Source organism: Balaenoptera borealis (assembly GCF_965194805.1).
Source record: "Balaenoptera borealis genome assembly, chromosome: 16".
In the NCBI taxonomy this organism is placed as follows: domain Eukaryota; kingdom Metazoa; phylum Chordata; class Mammalia; order Artiodactyla; family Balaenopteridae; genus Balaenoptera; species Balaenoptera borealis.
In genome coordinates, this window is record NC_138872.1 from 47377819 (window position 1) to 47396361 (window position 18543).

Genomic DNA, 18543 nt, shown 5'->3' on the forward strand with positions numbered 1-18543 from the left:
AAGGCTGGATTTACACAGCTGTTTTATAAAGCCATCGACACTTTAATAGAAGTCCAAAATACACATTTTAATTTTTTCCCAAATAACAAGTGATTGTTTGTCTTGTTTGCACGCGTGAACAAAGGCTGCATAGCCACAGTTGTCTGGCTTCTCTGTAATTTTAGGCCCAAGACTCAGCAGACGCTGATTAACCAATCCCTCTACCATATGTGCAGAGAGAGCCGGCCAGCCTCCCTCTCGGCAGGGAAAATTGGCATCCATCTTGGTTCACATGGAGATGTCCTTCTCATCTAGAGCCACGCTGGCACGATGCAACTTCCATGGCCTGAAATACCTTTTGCTGGCTTCATGGCGAGCTGCATGTGCATGATAAGAATGTATTATTTATAAGACTGCTGTTAGTAATGAGCTATTACACTAATGGCTCGTCATGTTTGGAATTTGATTTCAAATGGCATGGATCACACATTCTGATGAAAATGAGCAAAACACGTTTCACCATTAGGAACAAAGATTTCACGTTCTCCAATTCTGCAACCTGTTATATTCCCATCTTTCATCTCAGGACTGTGACAATTCACAAAAGTGAAGAATGACGGACTCAACAGAGCGAGGACGTATTGTGGCAGTGTCTGCTTTTTCCTTCAGGTTTCTTTGGGATGACTGCTCTGATTTGAGAAGCACTGTTCTTAAATATGAATTTGTGGGAGTATTCAAATGCATCTTTGTGTGTGTGTGTGTTTTCTGGAAAAATAAATTGATTTGATGGACTTTTTTTTCTTACGTGTACAGTGAAAAGGCACTGATTGCTGGCTGCTGTCTGTCTTCCAGGTAACCAATACTTTCCACCACAAAGGTGCCTTTAATTATCTCACACTGGAGAGCAAACTGGGAGTTTGTTGTTGTCCTTGGTTTTCCCTGAGGATCCATATGATGACGCATAAAGCTCAGATCGCTATAAACCACGTGTGCAGTGGCCGCGCCTTCACAAGCAGGTCCATTTATAGGCCCGTGTGCACTGCATCGTTCATGCTTCCATCTAAAAAGCCCTACGTCACCCACCCCTTCTGGGTACCCTCATTGTGACCACTGCCAGCTCTGATCCTTCCTGCCTGATGTCAAAGGCATGGCTGGCCTGGCAGGCTCTGCCCCAGTGCCTCCTCGGACCGCTACTGCCCACGTCGCAGATGCTGCCAAGGCAGACGCTCTGCCCATCTGTCTCTAGGAGCTGCCCTTGGCCTCCAACCGCCCTGCCCTGAAATCGCAGTTTGGAGTAAACACCAGATGTCAAGGTCAGCCAGGATAAAGTTATGAAAAGCAACTTGCAGCAAAGTGATGACTCAGAACTCCTCCAAAGTTGCGATTAAGTCTAAGAAAGTGCTCGCAGTTAAAAACCTTTAGTCGAGGGTTCCCCAGTGGTGCAGACATGGCTCTCAGGGCATCCACAGCCATGGCCTGTGACCCATGGACGGGTTTGGGAAGGGACAGGCTTGGTGTACTATGTCCCGTTATCTCTGGTCACCTAAAAGTATAGTGTGCTGGTTAATGCCTAATCGGCATTGTAGGGAAAAGCTTATTTGTCACATTTGCCAATTTCTGTGGTGTAAATATTCCCGTTGCAGCCCATTGTAAGCTCTTGGTGTGATGTCACTGAGTAGAGAATTGGGAGAAGATGCGCAGTAGCCGTAGCCACAGTATTTCCACTCTGCAGAGACCACAGATATAAATGACCCCAAGAGGACAAATAAGAGTAAAACAATTACAAAGTAATGAATTTTGAGGATTTATGAATTTTGTTTTTAGTATAATTTACTACACTGTTAGTTGATATAACTTAATTTTTGACAATGGCTGTGTTTAAGAAGCAGCTTGCCAAGTTCCTAAAGATTTAGCAACTGGCTCTCGTGAGCCAGGGTGAGCGAGCTCCAGCACACTGCTGCCAAAAGGCAGGTCTGAGGAAGCCCAGACGGTTGGGAGGAGGGTCCTGGCAGGTAGGTGGTAGGGTGGTGACTGCACTGATCTTGAACCCAAAAAGGCTTAAGACACCTGATAGGGCTTGGTGAAGACCAGAGTTTCACTCCCAGATCCTAGGCTGGTTTGCTCACTGTTGACAGGTCCTGCTCCTGCCCTTCCATTTAAGGTTGAGGCCCGTGGTCACATCTCCATGGGACATGCAATCTCTGATGTCTGAGGCAGCATGGCCTCTCAGAGATCAGCCTGGACTCCATTTGTGTCTTTGGAGACACCAAAGGATCCCTGCGGGGTTGGAACTGCAATTTTCAGCCTACAACTTTCCTCTGATATTTACACACACTGAAAGTTTGTAACACATGACACGAGAGGGAAGGAACTGAGGGAAGAGGTCACTGCAGCTGCTCTTCACAAGAACTAACTCAAGAGATTTGGGTTCAAACTCGCACCTTAAAACCAAAGAATTAAAAGCCTTCTCCAGAGTGAGGTCAGCATCATGGTGGTATAAGACATCCCTTATTTTTGTCCCCTGCTCAACAGCAAATATTTGGCATCCATCCTTGAACAAAAGTGCCTTTGAAGGAGATGTGGGATCCAGCACCATCCACCAAAGGGCCTGGGAGGAGTCTTGCCCGCCTTTGCATCAGGAAATAGGCAGACAGACCTCGGTCACAGCTGTGGACCCTGCAGAGGCCGCTGAACTGGCTCTAACCTCTCTCAGCCTCAGTCCAGGAGCCCCTGAGAATAGTGACTCAGACGATCACTCATGGATGAGAGAGCCTTTGATGAAGTTCAGGTTTCCCGAGGAGAAGTTTCAGCTCCATTGGAGCAAAAAAAATACCAGTTTGGATGCCCTGGAGTGGGTAAGACAAACAGTCTGCCTTTCCCCACAACACCCATCCTCCAAGACAGCACAGCTTAGGGCCAAGATTTATCCCCCTAATTTATCCCGTGGTGGGTAAGGGAGACTGTGTAAGTGAGCACCTGGCTTCCCTAGCTATGCAGGATGCTGCCAGAGGGGCTCATTTCTCTCTTGGCAGATCCAGAGTACTAAATTGGGAGCTCACGACTGGGGGGGGTGGAAGGAGTCTGGGACAGCAGCAGGTAGGACCCCCCAGAGGACATTAACAGGCATCATGGATTCTATCAAGAAGCCCACCCACGAGCTACTGGGAATATTTCACCCATGGATCCTGCCAGCCTGCCCACGAGCACCCCCAGTGCTCCACATGCCTTACGCACACACCAGCCCACCTTGTGGCAGCTCCCCGTGTATACTCCTAATGGTGCCGTGAGCAGACTTTGGCAGATGGCTAAGGAGCATATGGAGAAAGTCGGCCCAATCTGTGGGCCAGGAAGAGACCACAAATTTGAGCTGTAGTGCCACCTTTGGGAATATAGAAGCACTCGACCTGGTGCTTTGCAGGGTCCAGAGAAGACATAGAAGCTTAAGAATTCTGCCACAAGAGAGAGCAAGAAGCATGGAGCAGGCATACCCATAGAAGGTCTGAGGAAGCCTCAGAATCTCTAGCAGAGCTGAGAGAAGTTATTTCTCCTCCAAAGACCAGAGGAGGTGACTGCTATTCAAATGTGAAGACAGCAAAACTCAACGATCATGAAAAATCAAGGAAGTATGACACCACCAAAGGGTCACAGTAATCTTCTGGTAACTGAACCCAAAGACAAGAGTAAATGGTAAATCTCTAATTTACCAGATAAAGAATTCAAAATAGCTGTGTTAAGGAGACTCAGTGAGCTATAAGAAAACAAAGACAATTCAACAAAATCAGGAAAACAACACACAAACAAAATGAGAAGTTGAACAAAGAGAGCGAAACCATAAAAAGAACCAACCAGAAATTCTGGAGCTGAAGAATCAACAAATGACATGCAAATGCAACAGAGAGCATCAACAGCAGACTTGATCAATCAGAAGAAAGACTCAATGAGATTGAATACGGGAACTTTAAAAGTATCAAGTCAGAGGAGAACATAGTAAAAAGAATGAAAAGGGTCACGGGATGGTATCCTATGATTTATAGGATACCATCCAAAGGACCAATTTGGGAATCACCAGAGTTCCAAAATGAGAAGAGAGGGAGAAGGGGGCAGAGAGTTTATTTAAAGAGATAATGGCCAGGAACACCCCAAATCTGGTGAGAGATATAGATATACAAGTTCATGAAGCTCATTGGTCACCAAATAAAATCAACTTAAAGAGATCCTCTCAAAGACACATTATAATAAAACTCAAAAATCAAAGACAAGAGGAGAATCTTAAAAGCAGTGGGAGAAAAAAATCTTGGGACTTACAAGGTAACCCCTCATAACACTGTCAGCAGATTTCTCAACAGAAACCTTACAGGCCAGGAGTTAGCAGGATGATATATTCAAAGTGCTGAGAGAAAAAAAACTGCTAACCAAGAATACTTTACTCAGCAAAGCTGTCCTTCAGAAATTAAGGAGAAAGACTTTCTGAGACAGACAAAAGCTGAGGAAATTCATCATGACTAGACCTGCCCTACAAGAAATGCTTAAAGGAGTTCTTCAAGATGAAATGAAAGGATGCTAATTAATAACATGAAAATATATAAAAATATACAACACAATAGTAAAGGTAAGTATATAGTCAAGTTCAGGATATGCTAAAACTTTAATATGGTGAAGCATTAACCATGTAACTCTAATGTAGGTATTAAAGGACAAGAATTTTCATATTTTAATAACTATAGCTACAATAATTTATTAATGAATATGTAATATAAAAAGAGATAAATTGTTACATTAAAAACATAACAGGGGAAGTAAAAGGGTAAAATTTTTGTGTGCAATTGAAATTAAGTCTTTAGTGTAAAATAGACTGTTATATCTGTAAGATGTTTTATGTAAGCCTCAATGGTAACCACACAGCAAACATCTACAGTAGATTCACAAAAGATAAAGAAAAAGGAATCAAAGCACCTCATTACAGAAAATCATCAATTCATAAAGGAAGGCAGCAAGAAAGGAATAAAGGAACAAGGGTACTACAAAACAGCCAGAACACAATAAGATGGCATTAGTAAGTCCTTACCTATAATTACTCTAAATGTAAATGAATTTTATTCTCCAATCAAAATATACAGAGTGGCTAGATGGATAAAAAGCAAGACCCAACAATACACTGCCTACAAGAGACTCACTTCAGCTTTAAGGACACATATAGGTTTGAAGTGAAGAGATGGAAAAAATATTCCACGCAAGTGGAAACGAAAAGAGAACAGGGGTAGCTATGCTTATATCAGACAAAACAGACTAAGCCAAAAACACTAACAAGAGACAAAGAAGGTTATTATATAATGATAAAGGGGTCAATTCATCAAGAAGATATAACAATCATAAATATATATACAGTCAATATTGGAGCACCTAAATATATTAAGCAAATACTAACAGATATAAAGGGAGAAATAGACAACAGTACAATAATAGCAGGGGACTTCAATACCTTATTGCAACGATGGATAGACCACCCAGAGAGAAAATGAACAAGAAAATGTTAGACTTGATTCATACTTTAGATAAAATCAACCTAACAGACGTGTACAGAACATCCCATTCAACAGCAGCAGAGTACACATTCTTCTCAAGAACACATGGAACACTTTCCATGATACATCATATGATAGATCACAAAATGAGTCTTAGCAAATTTAAGAAGATTTAAATCATACCAAGTATTTTTCCCAACTACAGTGGTATTAAACTAGAAATCAATAACAGGAGGAAAGCTGAAAAAGTCACAGTATGTGGAAATTTTAAATTACACTCCTGAAAGACCAAGAGGTCAAAGAAGAAACCAAAAGGGAAATCAAAAAATATCTTGAAACAAGCAAAAATGGAAATACAATAAACCAATTGTGGGATGCTGCAAAAGCAGTTCTAAGAGGTAAGTTTATAGTGGTAAATGCCTACATTGAGAAAAAAGAAAGATCTCAATAAACAACCTAACTGTATGCCTCAAAGATCTAGAAAAAGAAGAACAAATTAAGCCCAAAGTTAGCAAAAGGAAGAAAATAACAAAGATCAGAGCAGAAATAAATGAAATAGAGACCAGAAAAATAATAGAAAAGATAAGCAAAACTAAGAGCTGTTTTTTTAAAAGGTAAACAAAATTGACAACCTGTTAGCTAGACTAACTAAGAAAAAGAGAGAAGACTGAAATAAAATCAGAAAGGAAAGAGTAGACATTATAACTGATTCCATAAATACAAAGGGTAAAAGATTACTAACAAAAATTATATACCAACAAATTGGATAACCTAGAAGAAACAGATAAATTCCTAGAAACAGACAAGCTACCTAGACTGAATTATGAAGAAATAGAAAATATGAACAGACCAATAACAAGTAAGGAGATTGAATCAGTAATCAACAACTTCCCAATAAAGAAAAGCCCAGGATCAGATGGTTTCACTGGTGAATTCTAATGAACATTTAAGGAAGAATTAATGCCAATCCTTCTTGAACTCCTCCAGAAAATTAAGGAGGAGGGAACACTCCTATCTCATTTTATAAGGCAAGCATTACCCTGATATCAAAGCTAAATAAGAACATTACAAGAAAAGAAAACTACAGATAAATATCCCTGATAAATACAGATGCAAAAATTCTCAACAAAATATTGATATTAGCAAACTGGATGCAACAGCACATTAAAAGGATCATACACCATGATCAAGCAGTACTTATCCCTGGGATGCAAGGAGGTTTGATACATGCGGATCAATAAATGTGATACACCACATTAATAGAGTGAAAGATTAAAATCATATGATCATCTCAATAGATGTAGAAAAAGGATTTGACAAAATATAACATCCTTTCATGATTAAAATGCTCAACAAATTGGGTATAGAAGAAACATACTTCAACGTAACAAAGGCCAATAATAACAAGCCCACAGTTATCATCATACTCAATGGTGCAAGACTGAAAGTTTTTCCTCTAATCAGGAACAAGATGAGGGTGCTCACTCTCACCATTCCTCTTCACCAAAGTACTGGAATCCTAGCCAGAGAAATCAGGCAAGGAAAAGAAATAAACTGCATCCAAATCGGAAAAGAACAAGCAAAATTGTCTTTGTTTGTAGATGATATGATCTTACATACAGAAAATCCTAGAGACTCTACCTAAACACTGTTAAAACTAATCAACAAATTCAGTAAGGTTGTAGGACGCAAAATCAACACACAGAAATCAGTTGCATTTCTATACACTAGAAATACAATCTCTGAAAAAGAAATACTGAAAACAGTCCCATTCACAATAGCATCAAAAACAATAAAATACCTAGGAATAAATTTAACTAAGGAGGTGAAAGATCTGTACACTGAAAACTACAAGACTTTGATGAAAGAAAATGAAGAAGACAGAAATAGAAAAATACCCCGTGTTCATGGACCATAAGAATTATATGCTGTCAAAATGTCCATATTGCCCAAAGCCATCCAGAGATTCAATTAATCCCTATCAAAATTCCAAAGGCATTTTCATGGAAACAGAAAACAAAAAAATCATAAAATTTGTATGGAACAACAAGAGGCCCCCAAAAGCCAAAGCAACATTGAGAAAGAAAAACAAAGCCAGAGGCATCACACTTCTGATTTCAAGCAATATTACAAAGCTATGGTAATCAAAACAGTACATGGGGGCTTCCCTGGTGACTCAGTGGTTGAGAATACGCCTGCCAATTCAGGGGACACGGGTTCGAGCCCTGGTCTGGGAAGAGCCCACATGCCGCGGAGCAACTAAGCCCATGAGCCACAACTACTGAGCCTGCGCTCTAGAGCCCGCGAGCCACAACTTCTGAGCCCGCGTGCCACAACTACTGAAGCCCATGCGCCGAGAGCCCATGCTCCACAACAAGAGAATCCACCACAATGAGAAGCCTGCACACTGCAATGAAGAGTAGCCCCCACTCACCGCAACTAGAGAAAGCCTGCACGCAGCAATGAAGACCCAATGCAGCCAAAAATAAATAAATTAAAAATAAATTAAAAAACAAACAAACAGTACGCTACTGGCATCATAGACACATAGGCCAATGTAACAGAATAGAGAGTCCAGAAATAAACTCCCACATTTACAGTCAACTAAAATTTGACAAGGGAGCCAAGAAGACTCAATGGAGAAAGGGTAGTCTCTTCAATAAATGGTGCTGGGAAAATGAGAAAATCGTATGGTGAAGAATGAAATTGTACCCTTATCTTATGCCACTGACAAAAATGAACTGGAAATGGATTAAAGACTTAAACATAAGACCTGAAACTATAAAAGTCCTAGAAGAAAACATAGGGGAAAGCTTCTTGACATTAGTCTTGGCAACAATTTTTTTGATATAACACCAAAAGCACAAGCAACAAAAGAAAAAATTAGTGAGACTGTATCAAACAAAAAAACTTCTACACAGCAAAAGACACAAAATGAAAAGGCAACCTACAGAATGGGAGAAAATATTCACAAATCATATATCTGATAAGAGGTTAATATCCAAAATATACAAAGAACCCATACAACTCAGTAGCAAAAAACCACACAACCCAATTTTAAAATGGGCAGAGGAACTAAATAGACATTTTTCCAAGAAGACATCCAAATGGCCAACAGGTACATGAAAAGATGCTCAATATCACTAATCATCAGGGAAATGCAAATCAAAATCAGATTATCACCTCACACCTGTTAGAATGGCTACCATCAAAAGACAAGAAAGGGACTTCCCTGGTGGTTCAGTGGTTAAGACTCTGAGCTCCCAATGCAGGGGGTGCAGGTTCGATCCCTGGTTGGGGAACTAAGGTCCCACGTGGTGCACAGTGCGGCCAAAAAAAAAAAAAAAATACCCACCAAAGACAAGAGATAACAAGTGTTAGCAAGGATGAAGGGAACTCTTGTGCACTGTTGGTGGGGATGTAAATTAGTGCAGACACTATGGAAAACAACACGGAGGTTCCTCAAAAAATTGAAAATAGAACTACCATATGATTCAGCAATTCCACTTCTGGGTATATATCCAAAGGAAATGAAAACAGGGTATTGAAAAGATCTCCATACTCCCATGTTTACTGCAGTATTATACACAATAGGCAAGATATGGAAACAACCTAAGTGGTCATCAACAGATGAACGGATAAAGAAGATGTGGTATGTATGTATGTATGTACATATGTATGTATACATATATATGTGCACATATATGTAATGGATATTATTCAGCCATGAGAAAGAAGGAAATCCTGCCATTTGTGACAACAAGGATGGATCCTGAGGACATTATATTAAGTGAAATAAGTCAGACAGAGAAAAACAAATACTGTATGATACTGCTTTTATGTGGAATCTAAAAAAGTTGAACTCAAAGAAACAGAGAGTTGAATGGTGGCTATGAGGGGTTAGGTACAGGGCAAAGGGGAGGTGTTGATCAAAGGATACAAATTTCCAGTTATAAGATGAATACGTTCTGGGGATCTAATGTACAGCATGTTGATTATTGCTAATAATACTCTATGATATACCTGGAAGTTGTTAAGATAGTAGACCTTAAATGTTTTCACCACAAAAGAAAATGGTAATTATGTGACATGATGGAGGTGTTAGCTAATGCTATGGTGGTGATCATTTTGCAATATATAAGTGTATCAAGCTAACACATTGTACACCTTAATCTTATACAACATTATATGTCAATTATATCTCAATAAAGCTGTAAAAATAAATAAATAAAGGTCTTCTCCAAAAAACAAAGACCTGACAAAACTGAATAGGTACAGTTGGATCATTAAAAGCCCTTATTTGGGTCTGTATGAATCATTTTAATTATCAGTAGTTTTTGTCTCATCGTGTAAGACATGGCTTTTCAAAATGGTGCTGCTGGGCCCAAATATTTCCTGACCCTTCCTTCTGTCACCAGCCTGGAGCTAAAGGTCAAATGACAATATTTGAAAGCAAGTCCTTAAAAGACAATGCAAAAACCTAAACATGAAAGAATAAAAATTAAGTATTTCAACGTAGAAGAAACAGCTGTCATGGACTAGTATATCAGAATCTAATTTTCAGGGCCAGGTCTCACCTTAAGAAACTAACGCCCATGTATATCTAAATTAATCCTGTTCTTCACCCGATGTGTTCTCCATCATGTAGATAAATGTTTTACCACCTGGGCTGCACATTGGAATTACGTGGGGAGCTTTTTAAATATACTGATGTGCTCTACCCCAAAAGATTGCTTTCATTGGTCTCAGTGCTTCCTGGCATCAGAAATTTTTTCTGAGATAGAATTCACCTCCTGAAACCGAGGGTAATCATCAGTTAAATCCATCACACCTGGAGCCCACCATCATGCTCAAGCTCGCTTTAACTGTTGCTACCAAAGACTTGCACATCCTCCAAGGGGCACATAGCCCAAACGATAAGATGTTTGCCTGAGTTGTTTTCCAGGAACTTGGAGTCAGCTGCATCTAGTTTGAGCTGGAGCCTGTTAAGACTGGGCATCTGGAAGGACCTCGTAAAACCTGAAAACCTAAAGCGGGAACCCTGGGGAGGTGGGTGATGGCACAGCTGGGAGGCGGGCCGGGCACACCACCTAGGAAGAGGAAGGGAAGCAGCTCCCAGGACGCTCAGCAAACCAGGACCAGAGCTGCTCACTTCTCATCCCTCTCCGTCAGCGGGCCCCCGGGTGGGTTATCACGCACCTCACACACGACGGCATGATTCTCTTCATCTTGGGCCTCTATGAGTTCAGCCAGGAAGTATTCGCCATAAGTCTCCTTCAGGATGGTGTCCTGGTGCAGGAATATTGGCACGAGGTCGTCGTGATCTTCCACCCTGTTTACCGGAAAGGCTTAAATTCAGTGCTGGTTCCTCTGTTTGCTCCTGCGACCCTGTTCTAAATGCCAGGGATAGAGCCACACGCCCACGAAATGAACTTACATTCTAATGGGGGGAACAGACAACAAAAATGTAACAAACAAATCACCTGGAACATTTCAAAGAGTGGTAAGTTGCTTTGGGATGGAGAGTGACGGGGTCAGGGAGTGACACTTGAGTGAGACCTGAGTGAAGAGACGGGGAGGAAGCTGTGTCGAGACTTGGAGGTGGGATGTCCCAGGCAGAGGGGACACGCTCGGCCCGGCTGGACGTGGACTGCAGGGCAGTATCGCTCACGAGCCAAAGGACAGCAAGGTGGGCACAGCACCTCCCAAAAGTGCTCCAAGGAGCACTGCTTCTATGATACTGCTCCCAGCAGCCCTTCCTCCCCTTAGAAGAAATCCCCTGTCTAAAAACACTTTTCCACTATAGGGTCCCTCATAGATCGTCACAGTTATAAAGACTCTGGGAATTACTAAGATAAAGAATATTTAAGCTTGTTTTTGCATTCCTCCCAACGGGCCCATGGTACCCTTTACTCCTAAAACGTCTCTCTACTTCCATGCAGGGGGAGATGCTGGCTTGAAGGTAACGAAGGTCTGCTCACCATCCTGGGCATGTCTGCCTCAAGCCTCCTTCTCATGACCTCTACCGTGACCTCGACCACCAGTGTGGGTGGGGAGAAGAGGACCCAAGAACCAGGTTTACAGCAGCACGAGGATGCTGGTCCTTGGCCTCCATTTTGCTGCCATATTCCACATTCCTTTCTTCTTTTTAGCAGATTATTAAGTCTTGATTAAGTCTACTCTATTTTACCTGTCTAGGATGTTCTTATATATTTTCCTGGTCCTTTTCTTTTAAAATGTTCCATATTTGTATTATTTTTTTCTAGTGTAACTGATTTGGCTACTACCTTTATCCTCCCTCCCCCTTATTTCATTACTCTGCCATCTTCATCATCCCACCTCATCTTCTAATATGTTCTCTTTGATGTTAATAGCAGCTCCATCTAATGAGTGACAAAGACTCCATGACCAGACCCTAGCCTAGTACACCCTGAGCCTCTTTTCCACTAGGCCTGAAAAGACATGAACAAACACTAACAGTTCCTAACAGCTCAAGGCCACATCCCTAGAATGACCTGAGACCCCCTTAAAGTGCCTGCCTGAGAAAGCTCAGGGCTGCCAGAAGAAGTTCCTGTTTGTTCCAGCTGACACCTGAGGATAAGGCCCCATCTCCCAGCCTCTGTGAGGGGGTCAGAAGCCTAATTTCCATCAGGGCTAGTGAGTGACTCAGATGGGTCTCACAGGGACCAACCCCGCCTTCCCACTTTTTGTAATTTGTCACTTGCCTGACTCTACTGAGACCCTGCTCACTCCCCTCCCAGCTCCCTCATTTTCTCTTTATTTTATTTAATTTTATTTATTTATCTATGTTTTATTTTCCCTCCTTTTCTCTTCAAAAGGACCAGTCACCATGGAGCAACTAAGCCCGTGAGCCACAACTACTGAGCCCGCATGCCACAACTACTGAAGCCCGCACACCACAACTACTGAAGCCTGTGTGCTGCAACAGAGTAGCCCCCACTCGACGCAACTAGAGAAAGCCGGCGTGCAGCAACAAAGACCCAATGCAGCCAAAAAAAAAATAAATTAAAATTAAAAAAAAAAAAAAGGCCCAGTCACCTCCGTACAAATCAAAGTTGAGTTCAGTCCACCCTGGATGTTTCCCCCTATCGCAACGGTTATTACGGATTAAAATCTGTCCTTACCATCGTCCGGCTTTGTCGACCTTTGACATCTGCACACCCTGGAGCCCACAGCCCAGGGGCAACAGTGACAGCCAACGTGGACGGGGCCCTACCGCACGCACTGACAGCGCTGGGGTGCTGTCGCTCGGCCTGTTTGCAGGTGCAGACGTGTGGCCCAAGGGGGCGCCTCTGGGGAGTGACCCCGCTCCACACTGGCAGCTCCCAGCCCTCTAATCAGCCTCTGCCTCTCCTGGTTGAGAAACTGGCCCGGTCCCCTCGCTGCTGAGCCTTGGTGTCTCACCTGCACAAGGGCAGGTACGAGGAGAGAAGGAGGGTACAGCGTGGGGATGCCCTCAAGGTCACTCTCGGGCAGGCAGTCGGCCCCCGGCAGCATCTGCTGTGGGGAACTTCACAGTCCCCCCACCATCTGATATGCCCCGAAACCCCCATCAGCTGCCTCCACCTGAGAGCCCAGGATCTAGAAGGGCCGAGAAGGCCCCAGTGCATTCCAGAAACCCCTCACTTCCCCGCAAAACCACCCGCAAAAGGGTACTGCTAATGGAGATGGCTTTTCTCTGTAAAAAGAGTCCTGGACGATACTGGTTAAGACAAAACAAAACAAGAAGATTCTAAGAGAGAACAGCCAACAAATCCACTTTCAAATATCCTGCCAAAAAATAAAGTCCACATCAGTATTTATTAATAGAGATAATTATTTTAAATCATGTGAAAGTAATTCAATATCCTAATCTTCTTAAGTGGATCAAGACAGCTATCACTGTGTACCATGGGCTTTCATCTATATGATGGACACAAAAATACTACTTTGTGGTATAAAAATCAGGAATAAAGGTTCAGAGAGACCCGGGGCCGTAAGCCTAATCGTGAGCCCTCGGCAGCCCGTGAACAAAGTGACCCATAATCACACCTCAACACTTACTCTTCTGGGAATAAGAAGAAAACATCCAAATCATGGAGCTCTGAAGAGTCTCTCCCTTCAGCCCTTCCTCAAAATGGATAAAGAGGAACTTGTTCTAAGAAACGCATTCCTTGGGGTAATCGATGATTTATGATCTTGCATCAGCCCCGGTACTAATGATAAAGTATGACATCAGCCTCTCAGAGTCTCAAATGGCATATGACAAAGTCCAGCCCCATGGAAACAGACACCCTGGCTACTGAAAACAATTCATTCAGTAAAATGTTTAAATTAGAGCACTGCCTGCCGCTCGGATAGGAGGAGAGCCACAGCTTCCCGTGGAGCCGCTGGGCACAGCAGGGCCACGTGCCCAGCACTTCCGTGACCCCCAGAGTTTAGGTGGTGATGATTATGAAGGTTAGGGTTGATCAACACAAAGTACAATGAGGCTGACACCGCTGAATAAGGATCAACCTTCCTTTGGAGCTTCCAGCCAGCACGTGCTTGGAGAAGGCGACCACGTGCGTGTTAATGTAATCGGTTATAGACTATTTTTATTTATGTATGTATGTATGTATGTATTTATTTATTTATTTATTTATTTATTTATGGCTGTGTTGGGTCTTCGTTTCTGTGCGAGGGCTTTCTCCAGTTGTGGCGAGCGGGGGCCACTCTTCATCGCGGTGCGCGGGCCTCTCACTGTCGCGGCCTCTCTTGTTGTGGAGCACAGGCTCCAGACGTGCAGGCTCAGTAGTTGTGACTCACGGGCCCAGTTGCTCCGCGGCATGTGGGATCTTCCCAGACCAGGGCTCGAACCCGTGTCCCCTGCATTGGCAGGCAGATTCTCAACCACTGCGCCACCAGGGAAGCCCTAGACTATTTTAACTTGTTTGGAGGAAACAAAAGGTCCATCCCATAGAAATGGGTTTGATCATCCAGGCCCCTAAATGTCCGTCGAACTCTGAAAAACATGCCAGTGAAAATGGGGTGGGATCCGAAACTGAAGAAAATCAACAGCCTCTCAGGACACCTCACTTGGGGCCTGGGTGTCCTGTAAACCCAGGAGAAGACAAGGTGAAGGATGACAGGGCCCTGGTGGCTGTTGCTGGCTTCCTCAGAGGTGGGGAGAAGGGAGAACAAACTCACTCACCACTTCCACTACATCAGTGAACGGGGCTTTCAAGGAGCAGCGCGATGCCAGACCCCAGGGCACTTGCCCGGCTGGCTGGCACTGTCCCTTGGTGGCAGGTGGACCTCTCAGCATCCGGACCACTCTTCTGTAGCATCACAAGCCTAGAGGAGAACCTACAGGTGGCTTCCCTGGATGCGGGAGGTGTGCGTTGTCTCCTTGCCAGCAAAGAAACCACTGCGAACTTACAGATGGAAAGTTCCTGCTTAGGGGCCGTAAGGACGGCCGCAGCCTATCTTTGTGTTCAGAATACTGGCATGGCCTCCTCTCTCCTGTCTGATGGCATCTTGCACAACCAGAGAGGATCCGCATCTCATTAGCTAGACTTAAAAATGTACCGTTGGAAAAGTGATTCTGATATTTAAATGCCATAAATGTTGTATTTATTTAAGCCTGAGAGAGTGTGTATATATGCGTGCATATTCTTTAAGAAATCAATGAATAGCTGCAGCCGATCCCACCCGCCGCACTGCGCACCCTAGCGGTCAGTGGGTGAGCTGGGAGCCGCGGAAGTCACCACGGGGAGGCAGGGCGGGGGCAGCATGGCAGCCTCCTTATGGCTCCGTGGAGCCGCCGGCAGCAACCAGCAGTGGCCAGCCTTGCAGCCGTGTGTTCTAGGTCAGTGGCTTCTAAGACTCCAGTTGGATTCACTGGAGTAGGCAACATGGGGAGTCCAATGGCAAAAAATCTCATGAAACATGGCTATCCACTCAGTATTTATGATGTGTTCCCTGATGCACGCAAAGAGTTTCTAGATGCACGTGAACAGGTAGTGACTTCCCCAGCAGATGTAGCTGAAAAAGCTGACAGAATTATCACAGTGTTGCCCACCAGCATCGATGCGATAGAAGCTTATTCTGGAGCAAATGGAATTCTGAAAAAAGTGAAGAAAGGCTCACTGTTAATAGATTCCAGGACTATTGATCCTATGGTTTTGAAAGAATTGGCCAAAGAAGTTGAGAAAATGGGAGCAGTTTTCAGGGATGCCCCTGTTTCTGGTGGTGTGGGAGCTGCTCGGTCTGGGAACCTCATGTTTATGGTGGGAGGAGTCGCAGAAGAATTTGCTGCTGCTGCCCAACAGCTGCTGGGATGCGTGGACTCCAATGTGGCGTGTTGTGGAGCTGCTGGGAGTGGGCAGGCTGCGAAGATCTGCAACAACTCGCTGTTAGCTATTAGTATGACCGGAACTGCTGAAGCTATGAATCTGGGAATCAGGTTAGGGCTTGACCCAAAACTCTGGGCTAAAATCCTAAATACGAGCTCAGGACGATGTTGGTCAAGTGACACTTATAATCCTGTACCTGGGGTGACGGATGGAGTTCCCTCGGCTGATAACTATCAGGGTGGATTCAGAACAACACTCATGGCTAAGGATCTGAGATTAACACAAGACTCTGCTACCAGCACGAAGAGCTGAATCCTTCTGGGCACTCAGGCCCATCAGATCTACAGGATGATGTGTGTGAAGGGCTACTCCAAAAAAGACTTCTCATCCGTGTTCCAGTTTCTACAAGAGGAGGAGACATTCTGAGTTTGCCCTTTGGCTGTGGACGCTGTTGGAAACCACACTCTATCTTGGAGCCCCTTATAGCTCACTCCACAAGTAAATGGGCTTAATCAAAGGTCACCTGTCTGCTTTTGATTGTCTAGGTCACAGTAAACCCTGGGATTTTTCACCCATTTTTAACTGCTTATTCTTTTTATCTATTTAGCAAGCACATATTATCTGAATTTGTTTTTTTTCTGCAAGCCACTGATGGTCTCTGCTAGCTAGCTGATTGACCTTTTTCAAAAGTTTGATTCTTGAGCATCGTCAGCTAAAACGTTGCCTACTCCAATCAGGATATTATTTACTCCACTTTACAAATAAAACCAAATTTTTTTCCCACAGGATAAAACCTATCCTGGAGGAAAGACAAGAAATCGGTGTGAGAAAAGGAGTTAGTTAGAGAAAGGGGAAGTATAGTGAATTACTCCCTGTGTCCCTCAGAAAGTTTGTCCTGTTAACCCAGTGGTGGTATTCTTGCATTCTGAGGTTACCGGTTCATTTTCCAGGAGTTGATAAGGCAAGAGAACTCCTTGCTGCACGCTATGTAATTTGGACTCTGTTACATTACCTTGGTGTGCCCCTCTTGTAACAACTCCCAATACTCAGCAAACTTATTTTTTATATTTTTGCTTCCTTGTACATGCTTACTACATATTTTTTGACTTCAAAAGAATGACATCTTTAGAACTGTTTCAGAGCCAACGATGATATGTGCTTTACATAATTATTATATTATCCTAAATATAACCATATTATTTTGAATTCAAATAAGTTTCTATGCTGATAAAAAAAAAATCAATGAATAAAGAAAAATTCAGAGAATCCACTTTAGTGGTAGTGCTAAAAAATGCAATGTATTTGGCTTAAACCAACCCTTACCACGAACAGTTTCAACTTGGCGTTGGAGAACCTACAGTGGGCGCCAGCTAAGCAACTAGATTTTTCTTTTTATTCAGATGTGTGAAACAAAGCACCTTTTTCTTTCCAAGATCTCTTGTGACCTCTAGTGGTCTTCCTTAGGAGAATCAAATCCATCATTTCTAAACTATATTCCATTCAAAACTTTAACATGGGTTTTGGAACCATTTAGCTTCTACTCATTGGAAAATGTCATAATTTTACAAGTTATGGATGACTTCGGAATGAAGTGCTTCAAAGCACGTTCAGGGCCAGTTAGAGGCCCCTGCACTTACACCACTGGGATCTGATCCAAAAGTCTACGTTGGCACACCATAGTTCCAGCTGGATTGTGAACCAAATCCATTTGCTGGGTCACTTATCAGGACTCAAGAAGACTAGTGGTGAAATTCCTAACTGCCCTACAACTTCTTTTGAATGCTTTAGGATATTTATCACTTAAGCATCAGAATGTTCATTTACATGAAATTGCTCAGAAGTCAAGCTTAAGTGGATTCCTAATAATCATGAGACTCTCAAACGCTTAATAAAAATAACTGCTTTAAAAGGTGAGAAGTTAGCATTTAAAAAACACCACATCTTACATTTTAAAGTCCTAAATTGATGTAAAGTCCTAAATGTTGACCTAACTTAATTTTTGTTATTAGCAAAAAAGCAGTACTATGTAAAGGAAACTTTAAATTACTTTACAACACTGACTGACAACACACTATCCTTTCCTTAGTGAGTCCTCTCCTATCCCTGTGAGGACTTGAAAAAGGTAGGTTTCCCCCCAGAAAGGCCATTCCAATAGCTTCTAAATCTGAGAACATCTCAAATCCACCACCAATGATTAATCAAGCCCATTACAGATTATAAAGTTGTGTCTAGAAGCAGCTATGCTTTACTTCATATATTATGCAAAATACAGAACAGGAACTTCAGTAATTTGTGTCTAAGTAGAGGGGCACATTACAGCACAATTTTCCACATGGGTAAATCAAAGAAACGGGACTGGGGATTACAGCGTTAATTCGCTGGCTCTGAATGCGTTGCTAGGTAAATCGCAGAAGGATAATTACATCCCCAAACTCTTCACTGGTTTAGTGTCTTAAGAACTGTGTTCTTCACCATTAATTATCAGTGCAAGTAACAACTGATGAAACAGATGTTGAGAAATAAATGCGGGGGAAACAAGAGAAATGAGGCAGCCTAAGTGGACGCCTGGCCACGCCCATCTGACTCTGAAGTGTCCTTTTTTCCTGTATCCTTAAGGAGGGAGATCATCCACATAAGTACATTTTCCAGATACCTGAAGTCCTACACCTGTAGGTATCAAAACTCTAATATGAACGCTGTGGACA

The 18543-nt window shown here is 42.9% G+C and overlaps 1 protein-coding gene and 1 pseudogene across 3 annotated transcripts in view; one reads left to right on the forward strand and one right to left on the reverse strand.

Moving 5' to 3' along the window:
- Positions 1–18543, reverse strand: part of CFAP61 (cilia and flagella associated protein 61) — a 258593-nt gene that overhangs the window by 220202 nt on the left and 19848 nt on the right. For both annotated transcript variants that reach the window (XM_082359538.1, XM_082359537.1), the window contains exon 7: positions 10701–10833. In XM_082359538.1, coding sequence (XP_082215664.1) covers positions 10701–10833 — 133 coding nt within the window. The remainder of the gene's footprint in view (positions 1–10700; positions 10834–18543) is intronic.
- Positions 10842–18455, forward strand: LOC309613086 (3-hydroxyisobutyrate dehydrogenase, mitochondrial pseudogene; annotated as a pseudogene). Its single transcript has one exon. The product of its transcript is annotated as a 3-hydroxyisobutyrate dehydrogenase, mitochondrial pseudogene (transcript).